We start from the raw sequence: 9,048 nt of genomic DNA, 5'->3' as shown, positions 1-9,048 counted from the left end.
GATGTCTATGCAGGACGAGTGCAATCCTAGCACACGGGACGCCGAAGCAGCAAGCTGCGAGTTTGAAGCCAGACTGGGGTAGAAAGAGCTTTGGGGATGCGGGGGAGTGAGACACAGTCTGATCCCATCTCCAATATCCGGCGGCCTCACACTGCCTGCCAGTGAGTAGCGAGTGAGCCCTCTGTCTAGACCACTGCAAGGCAACCTTAAGATGCAGAGATCTCCCCACACGGGAGGAGCCCTTCAATTCTGATTAACAGAGCTCCAGCCACCCTGGGTCTGACCACACCCCACCAGGTTGTGAGGTCAAATGATTTCTTGGCTCCTCGTTCTTGTTGGGCTCAGTTCAGTTACTTCCAGCCCTCTCACCCATTAGGTTCCTCATCTCTCGCAAGCCCATGCTTCCTGGACTGGTTCCCAAAACCCGGCCTTGCACTACTACGTTCAGAGTGTGGTCAATAGAGGGCTCGATGGCCATCCTTTCCCACAATTCCGCGGCCTTCATGAGGGGCCAGCCTTAGGCTGGCTCCAGATCTCGCGAGAGTACGGTAATGCCCGTTGCAGCCCAGACTGGCCTTCCCGGGCTTCAGAACAGCACCCTCCCTGGTTTCCCCCCAACCCAGCCACTCGCGCTCCGTTCTCGGATTGGCTGAGAGAGCTGGTCAGTTGTTCTCCCCTCCAGAAAACGTCTCGGCGACTTGTCTTTCTCTGGCCCCGCCTTCGGAGCCCGGGGATTGGGTGGCTGGGTGTGACGTCACGAGCCTTCGCGTCAGCGGGAACTAGCCAATCAGAAGCTTGGCGTATTTTACAAACCGGGGAAGCAGCAGCAGCACCACCAGCAGCAGCAGAAGCAGAAACCCAGAAAATCGGCGAAAAGCCTGAGAAAGTAGAGGTGACGCCGAGGGCCTCCTGGAATGGTGCGGCACGGGGATCGCAGAGGGGAGTCCTGCCGAGGTTCCAGGGTGGAGAACAGTTTGGAGTCCCGGGGCGAGATAGCCGTCTTGGGGTTTCTGGAAGAGTCGCCAGGAGAGCGGCCTTGCTGCCGGTGCGGGCTTCTAGGCACATGGATTGGGACCAAGGGAGAAGAATCAGGGATATCAGAACCCATGGCTTGAGAAGTGATTTGCTTTGGTCCTCAGTCCTGTCTGCTATCTTCTTTCGTCTCAATTATAGCCGCCATGACTACCCTCCAAACCAGTAAGGATCCCCACCTCCGAGGAGTATCTCCCAAACCCAGCAAGATTCCAGTACTCTCTCAAAGATGCCCAGATTTTTCCTCAGTCAAGTCGCGCTCTTTGGACCAAGAGAACCAAGATCCGAGGGTAAGAAGGCTTGATGGGTGAAGAGAGCAGCCACAGGAGGCAGCTCACTTCAGCGATGCACACCACCCCCAACTTTTTCCCCTTCCCCTCAGAGACCAGCACAGAAGCCACCACTCAGTACTCAACGTCGTCCACTCACTGACACAGCAGGCCTCAGATCGAAAACCTTGCACCAGACAGAAAGATCACCGAGACTGAGCACCACTCAGCTGCGGAACCCTCTGGAGGAACTCAAGCCTAGCTCTGGGGAATCAAATGTGGGGCTTGTGACCCACCCCCAGACAGGTACCTGTTGGAGGCTTGGGGATAGCCTACTTGGCTGAGTGAGACGAGGAGACACAAAGTGGGAGGTTTGCATACCTTCTGGTCTCTGGCATACTGTAAGAGTCCTGGGCCTTGTCCAGAAAGCTCTTTGCTCTAAGAAGCCACCACCTCCAGCAAAATGCCATCTTTTGCTTGGCATGGTGGCTCATGCCTCTAATCCCAGCACTTTAGAAGGCAGAGGCAGGTGGTCTCTGTGAATTGGAGGCCTTGTCTACACCATGAGTTCCAAGTCTACACAGTGATATTGTATTTAAAAAAAAAAATTCACATCTTCTGGGCCTTTTCAGCAACCCCAGTCGGGACAGTTAGGGTCATTTCAGTATTATGCTGATTCTTTATAATATGTCCATACTTCAGTTTTGACTCCTTCCTTTTCAATAATAGATGTTTCTTTAAAGATCTATTTTCATTTTATGTGAGTCCGCGTGAATGCAGTGCCCATGGAGTTCAGAAGAGAATATTGGAATTCCTAGAGCTCAAGTTGTTATAGCTGGCTGTGAGCTGTTATGTAGGTGCTCGAAATAGAACCCAGGTCTCCCAGAAGAACAGCCAGGGGCTCTTAACAACCGAGCCATCTCTCTAGCCCCTAAAAAGAGATTATTTTTGATGATGTGTATGTGAGAGCGGGTACCGGTGGAGGCCAGAGGTATCGGATCATCCTAGAGCTGGAGTTCCAGGCCGGCCACCTATTGTAGATGCTAAGAACTGATGCCAGTCAGTCCTATGCAAGAAGAGTAGTGGTATGCTCTTAATCCCCAGGCATCTCACCAGCCCCTGGTGATATGTTCTATAGAGCAAAACCTTTGTTTTATCTTATACCCCAATGTTCAGAGCAGTGACTTACATGAAATTCTTCAAACATTTGGTGAGCTTAGTTTCGATCAAATAATCTCTTCCCTTCTCTCAAGATCTCTTGTAGCCCAGGCTCTGAGCTCTCTATGAGCTGGTAGCTGGCCTTGAACCCCTGGTTCTCCTGCCTCAATGTCCAAGATTCTGGGATTGCAGGTGTGCACCACGTAATCTGGCTTGGATAATGTTTCTCTTGCTCTCTGTTGCTATGTGAGCAACACTGTCTCTCGGCCTCCCCCATTCCTGTTCCTCCTGATCCTGTCTCTTCCCTTTCAGAGGCCACAGGGGCTATAGAGTTTGTGGCTGACCCTGCAGCCCTGGCCACCATCCTGTCAGGTGAGGGAGTAAAGAGCTGTCCCCAGGGGTACCGGTCCAGTCTGGCTCAGAGAGTGCTAGTCCGTGAGAGAAAGGGAAGTGCCACCCAGAGGGACCAGGTAATGAGAAGGCTACGAGGCCAGGCCGGGTGGACTGAGGGGTGAATGCTGAGTTGTGCTGACAGCCTCTGTTGGCCATCCAGAGTGCACGGTCTTCTGCATACCTGGCTCGTAGAATCACCACCCATCAAGTGGGTCCTGCCAGGGCTTCCTGCTTCTCAAGACTGGAGGGTCCGGGACTCCGAGACCGCACTTTGTCCCCACAGACGTTAGAGGCTCTGGTGAGTGCTCCTGAGGGGCTGACACTCAGTCCTAGAAGCTTTTCCCTGGGACAAAGTAGGCCTTGGGACAATGTCTGCAGATGAACCAGTGGGTTCTGTTGGGAGAGACGGGTGCCTAGCTCGGGGCCTGCTTCTCACTCCTCTCCTGTCTCCCTCTGGATCAGAATCCACCTCCAGGTTCCTCTCATTCCTCCACTCGCCCCAGTTTACAGGAGCTAAGAAGGAAGATCCGTGGAGGCGACAGGTAAGGAGCGTGTAGCTTCCTTCCGACCCCAGATGGGATGGGCAGACTATCGCTGGGCAGGCGGTGGGGTTCAGACCTTGGTAGCCAGGCCTTAGCTATGACTGTAGAGACAGAGGGACAGGCATGTGAAGTGCTATCCCATCTGGCTATAGCGTAGACTGACAACAAGTGGCTTTTGAGTTTAATTCCTGACCCTTACTACTACGTGCTGTGCAAGCTTCCCTTAACCTGCCTGCTGCCTTGGCTTCTGTATCCATTAGTGAAGTACGGTTAACACTGGTACCATTAGAGGCTGCAGAGATGATGTTTGCAAAGCCCCTAGCTAATGCCCAGCCTATGCTTGACACTCAGGGACAGCAGGACCCCAGCGAGACAGGCCTTGCGAATACTCCTGAAGACCCCATTGCAGCCTGGTGAGTTTGTGTGGCTCCGGGAGCAAGGCAAGGGTGGGTGCCCGCACCAGGGACAAGGCAAGGGAAGGGTCAGCAGGCCTCCGGGTGGGCTAAGGAAGCTGGAGGTCTGGCTCGGTGGGAGAGTGCTTGGCAAGCATCGCATCCCAGAAGCACACACACACACACACACACAGCAGACAAGACTTCCAAGGAAGGGCAGAGGTTGGCCTGCTTGTGCGTGTGTCTCTGTTTCTCTGCCCTTTCCCTGCCACTTCCTGTAAGACAGTTTCTGCTGTGTTCTCTGTCCCAGTCAGTCCTTGGTGAGCCACCTCCAGCCCGCCCAGGGCACTGGGATTGATAGTTTGCACAATTGATAATTGTGCCCTCAGGGGATGCTGAATGGGTAGAGTTTGGCATCCTAGATACTGCAGTAAATGAATGTCCTGTCTTCTCCCAGCTTCCTCATCCCTCAGAGGAGAACACAAGGCTGTCCCTCACTCAAGTGGAGGAGGAAGACCCCATCTGGGTCTGGCTCAACGAGTACCAGTAAAAGAAAGTCTAACACACACCATGGTGAGAAGAGACCCTCCCGGGATGGAGGTGGGGTGTTGAGGCGATGCACCAAGGATTGTGGGTAGAATCGGCAGACCTAGGAGTCCGGGTATTTGGTCTTTTGCTGGAGTTGGGACCAAGCCCTCTTCAGGGTAGATCTGTCTGCCTTTATTGGGTATCTGGGGCCCAGAGTGAGAGATGACAGATTGGTATGCGTGTCACTATCAAATCAGTACCATGGCCGACACACGACCAGCACTTACCAACCAAACATATTAATTCCTTCATTCCACAGGTATTTGCTGATTGGCTTTTGAATGTAGCCAGAGTTCTAGTCCCAGAATATGTATATTCTAGGAGGTGGGGAGCAAAAAAACCCAATAGACAAAAAACCCATAAATGTAAAATATAGGATGTCACGTGACGAATTCTTTCTAAAATGAAATGTGTAAGGAACTGAAAGGATTTGGGGCAAGGCGGTGGTGGCACACGCCTGTAATCCCAGCACTTAGGAGGCAGAGGCAGGCTGATTTCTGAGTTCAAGGCCAGCCTGGTCTACAGAGTGAGTTCCAGGACAGCCAGGGCTATACAGAGAAACCCTGTCTCCAAAAAACCAAATCCAAAAAACCGAAAAAAAAATTGTTTGTTTATAAAGGGAAAGTTAAGCAGTCTCTTTATAAAGTGTAGTTTGGTTAGGGCACTGTCATAGGGAAGATGAGGTTTTTGTATGAGAGCACGAGTTGAGGCTGTGACTCAGATGGACGAGAGGGGGAGGATATTTAACCTCGGCCTGCAGATGCAGAAGCCCAGAGGAGAGCAGGCATCAGACCCAGGAGATTGAAGCCTAGACGAGAAGAGATGACTTTACAGTGACTACAGGTGAGATGAGGTAAGGACAGAAGGACAAGCCAGTGCAAGTTCTTGGTAAGGAAAGATGAGCAGAGCAGTGCACGTTCTTGGTAAGGAGGCACACACCAGTGTACGGTTTTGGCTCTTTCCTGGGCTGACCAGAAAGCCAGGGGTAAAAGCGTGACTAGGGAGTGATAGTTGGTTTCTCTCTTGAAAAAACCGTGCAAGTGCTGCACATGGTGGCACATGCCTGTAACCCCACCCTCTGGAGGTAGAGGCAGAAGGATCAGAAGTTCCAAGCCAGCCTCTTAGCTGCATGAGCCTCAGGAGAGCAGCTGCTGCAGTGGTGAGGATAACAGGGAGAATAAGGCCCGGAGGTGGGTCCGGAAGGCCATGCTTCCTGCCGTGTTTCTCCCTGGATAGCGATGCCTCCCTTCTGCTACGCTCTCCGCCCCCTGCAGCCCAGCCTACACCCAGCCGTGCGGTACCACCTTCCACCACCGTGCTCACCAGTTTAGATAGGCTGAGGGTGCTCCCCAGGCCTCTCAGCTGTGATTTCTGTCAATAACCCCTGGGCTGGGCAGGATGAGAAGAGTTTGGCTGGAAGCCCTGCTCAGCCAACTGCATCTCTCCTCAGACCACATGTTCATCCATGAAACGCTTTACCATTCGGCGGAAAACCCAATTCACACCCCTCCAGTCACCGCCTACAGTTCAGCAGGTAAGAGAAGTAAACAGTGGAGGACTAGGGAGGAGGGGAGAGGAGCAGGCAGGTGCTGGATGGGAACTGGGGGGTTTATGACAGGCCAGACGAGTGGGTGTCACTCATGGGTGGTCTGTCCTGTCTGACGCAGGCCCAGTGGCTGAGTGGCCTCTCCCCTCATTCCTCCCCTGAAGAGCCTGCCCTGCCCTGGGTAAGTATCAAAAGCCCTTCCTGTGCTGAGGTCTGGGGCACCGTCCCACTGGCCTGGAGGGCTGGCAGCCTTGTGATTTGAGGTAGGTGTATTTGCCTCTTGCCCTCCTTCTGTCCTTCCTAGTCTATAGAACGCCTGCCTGTCTCTGTGTCTATCTTCCCATAGTCTCAAACTTTGAAAAAAAAGTTTCTTCTGTGTGTGTGTGTGTGTGTGTATGAGCATCTCAATAGCCTGAGCCTCAAACTTTTGATTCTCCTGCCTTAGCTTCTTGAGTGCTAATGGCAGCCCTGTTGTAGGCCTGCACCACCATACCTAGTTTTTAAAAGAACCATCAGGGAGCTTTGACCTGTTCCAAGAGGGCGAGGGCAGTATTCTTTCCACCTTAATGGCCTCCTCACCCCGCCCCCTTTCCTTCTGTGGCAGGAGCAAATTGCTGTGAAGTTGTTTGACCAGGAGAGTTACATCACCTCGCAGAAGGGACCTGGGAAGCCATCTGTGGCAAGCACTTCTGGACCCCACCCCAAGAGAACCCCCAGTCACCAGGAGCTCAGGATGCAGGTGGGCATAGGCACAGCAGCTCTGATGGCTTCTCTTCCCTGAGAAGGCTGGGGGAGGGGGAGATGGGAGGAAGGGTGGGGTGTGGGAGATGACAGTGGGGGGCGCTTGTGAACACGCAGTGGTGACATGCTGGGTACTCTCTCCCACCACAGCGCATCCATATTTTGCAGCAGCTCTTGCAGCAGGAGGTAGAGGGGCTGGCCGCGGGCAGCTGCACCCCTCTGAATGGAGGCTCCGCTTTAGATATGACTGAACTTCAGCCCCTGGTGGCTGAAATGTCTAGAACTCTGAATGCTCCAGAGCACAATTCTGGAACTTCCCTTCTTGAACTGTCAAAACACTCTGGTGTGACACAGCCCCTCGTAGCAGATCGTGAGGAATCACATGCAGAAAAGCATGGGGAACCACAGGCCTGCCCTGGGGAGGGGACTAAGGCAGCTCAGCCCTGCCCTACCACAGATCTAAAGCCTCCAATGCCACACAGAGCTGAGCCAGAGCCGCCGGAGCCTTGCCTTCCAGCACTGTCTGGACCCCCTCTGCCTAGTTGTCCGGAACAGGCTGAGCCCCCCGAGGCCGGCCCTAGGATAGAGCTGGGAGCATCGGCAGCCTGCTCTCTGGAAGCTGGAAACCAAGAGTCTAGCCCACAGCCCTGTTGCAGTCAGGGGCCTCCAGCAACCACCAGCTTGATCTTCTCGTCACAAAGCCCAGTCTGTGCCAGCCCCCCTATCCACTCTTTGAGATCCCCAACAGGCCATTCAGGTAAGGAACCAGCTGGCAAAGGACATGGAGAGAAGGCTCTGTCTCTCTGGAGTGGACCCTGCCATGCGTTCTTGCCCTTCTCTCTCAGTGGCTGTGCTCGTGGGGGAAGGGGAGGGGGAGGGGCAGCACTGGAAGAACTATAACTCTGAAGGCCCCTCTGAATTCTCCATGGCCTTCAGGCCCCAGCAGTGTGGTCTCTCGCACCCTGGCCCTAAGGCAGCGCCTCAGAGCGTGCTTCACCACCATCCACTGCTTCCATGAGGCTCTCCTGGATGACGAATGTGCCTTCTACACTAGCCGAGCCCCACCTCCGGGGCCCACCCGAGTCTGCACCAACCCTGTGGCCACGATGCTTGAATGGCAAGATGCCCTGGTGAGCTTTCAGTGTACTGCCAGCATGCCGCCAGCCTGCGGGACAGAGGCAGGCTGATGTTGCTTCCTCTAGGAAGGTCATGGTGGAATATGACAAGCCCTCTCTTTTTATCTCCAGCGTTTCGTTCCAGTCGGCCCTGTGGGCCCACAGGACTCTCCGTCATGACTCCGGCCTTTACCAGGCTTCTGTCCTGTCGCCCACACCACTTCCTTTCACCTTATTTATTGTTGACCTGCCCATTGGACTGGGAACCAACGCCCTTTATCCTTTAATAAAGTTTCTATTAATTGTATTTGAACGGGGCAGCCGGTGCTGTTGCTCTCCGGTGGCCCACATGGTGGCAGTGTGCTCCAGTTTAGAGACGGTTAAGCCCTCAGGGCCATAGGCTTCCTCCTCCGCAGCTGTGCTCCAGAAAGAGGCTGCCGTCCAGCCTACCTTCTCAGAAACTCTTGAGTGGGTTAGGGGGAAATTACGGAGCCTGTTCTCTCTGAGATCAGTCCCACTCCGGGGGCTACCAGGTATTCCCTCATGTAGAACACCGTTGGCCTGGCGGTGGTGGCACATACCTTTAATCCCAGCATTGGGAGGAAGAGGCAGGCAGATTTCTGAGTTCGAGGCCAGCCTGGTCTACAGAGTGAGTTTCAGGACAGCCTGATCTACACAGAGAAACCCTATCTCGGAAAATAAAACAAACAAAACTCTCAGCTGGACACATGTGGCCCTAAGCTACTTGGAGGCTGAACCAGGGAATCACTTGAACCCGGGAGTTGGAGTCAACCCTGGGCAAAAAGCAATGGCCCATCTCAAAAGGAGAAAACCCACAAATCAACACCAAGGAAGGGGAAACAATGGCTAGAATCTTTCCGGTGCAGCACACCAACCCTGTACACTTAGTCTTCCACACCCCGCCTTCTCGGGCAGCACTCCTGAAGGGGGCCCTTCCTTCATCATGTGTCTCCCCTAAGGTACTCCTTTTCTGGAGAGGCCGGCCTGGCCAGGCTTAACTGCATAGATCAGATCCCTGCTGAGATCGAGCAGAGCGAGAGGCCTTTCTGGGTGTCAGGGAAAGGGCAGGCCAGCCACTGTCCTGCCTGCCCTCTGTACCAAGGTAGGCAGGCACACACAATCCCCAGCCTCACTTTATTGGAGAAGTGACAGCATCTGAAGCTCCAGGATCTAGCCTGGAGAGGGGTGCAATGGGAACTATACAAAATGGGTTCTTAATGCTAGGAAGTCCTTGGCTCCTCCGCTTCACAG

General features: G+C 53.9%; 1 protein-coding gene across 2 annotated transcripts; it reads left to right on the top strand.

The window, feature by feature from the left end:
• Positions 1-808: 808 nt before the first annotated feature.
• Positions 809-8,089, top strand: Troap (trophinin associated protein). 2 transcript variants are annotated; one of them, XM_052161149.1, is made up of 14 exons: positions 809-892; positions 1,174-1,322; positions 1,415-1,607; positions 2,772-2,929; positions 3,013-3,150; positions 3,315-3,394; positions 3,746-3,807; positions 4,244-4,359; positions 5,825-5,908; positions 6,042-6,101; positions 6,525-6,659; positions 6,812-7,418; positions 7,598-7,791; positions 7,909-8,089. In XM_052161149.1, exons 2-14 carry the CDS (start codon positions 1,179-1,181, stop codon positions 7,954-7,956), a joined length of 2,019 nt encoding a protein of 672 aa, XP_052017109.1. In that variant the 5' UTR covers positions 809-892; positions 1,174-1,178; the 3' UTR covers positions 7,957-8,089. The 2 variants fall into 2 exon arrangements, with proteins under 2 accessions (XP_052017109.1, XP_052017108.1); XM_052161148.1 differs by having other exon boundaries at positions 809-917.
• The last annotated feature ends 959 nt before the right edge of the window (positions 8,090-9,048 follow it).

The sequence above is a fragment of the Apodemus sylvaticus genome, chromosome 17 (genome assembly GCF_947179515.1).
Source record: "Apodemus sylvaticus chromosome 17, mApoSyl1.1, whole genome shotgun sequence".
In the NCBI taxonomy this organism is placed as follows: domain Eukaryota; kingdom Metazoa; phylum Chordata; class Mammalia; order Rodentia; family Muridae; genus Apodemus; species Apodemus sylvaticus.
This window is presented reverse-complemented; position numbering and strand designations above follow the sequence as displayed.

Bases quoted from the DNA above. Each gene is read 5' to 3' on its own strand.
- Troap (XM_052161149.1), top strand. From the start codon at position 1,179: ATGACTACCCTCCAAACCAGTAAGGATCCCCACCTCCGAGGAGTATCT. The intron at 1,323-1,414 runs GTAAGAAGGCTT...CCTTCCCCTCAG, and splicing joins AAGAGAACCAAGATCCGAGG to AGACCAGCACAGAAGCCACC. The intron at 7,792-7,908 runs GTGAGCTTTCAG...TTTTATCTCCAG, and splicing joins TTGAATGGCAAGATGCCCTG to CGTTTCGTTCCAGTCGGCCC.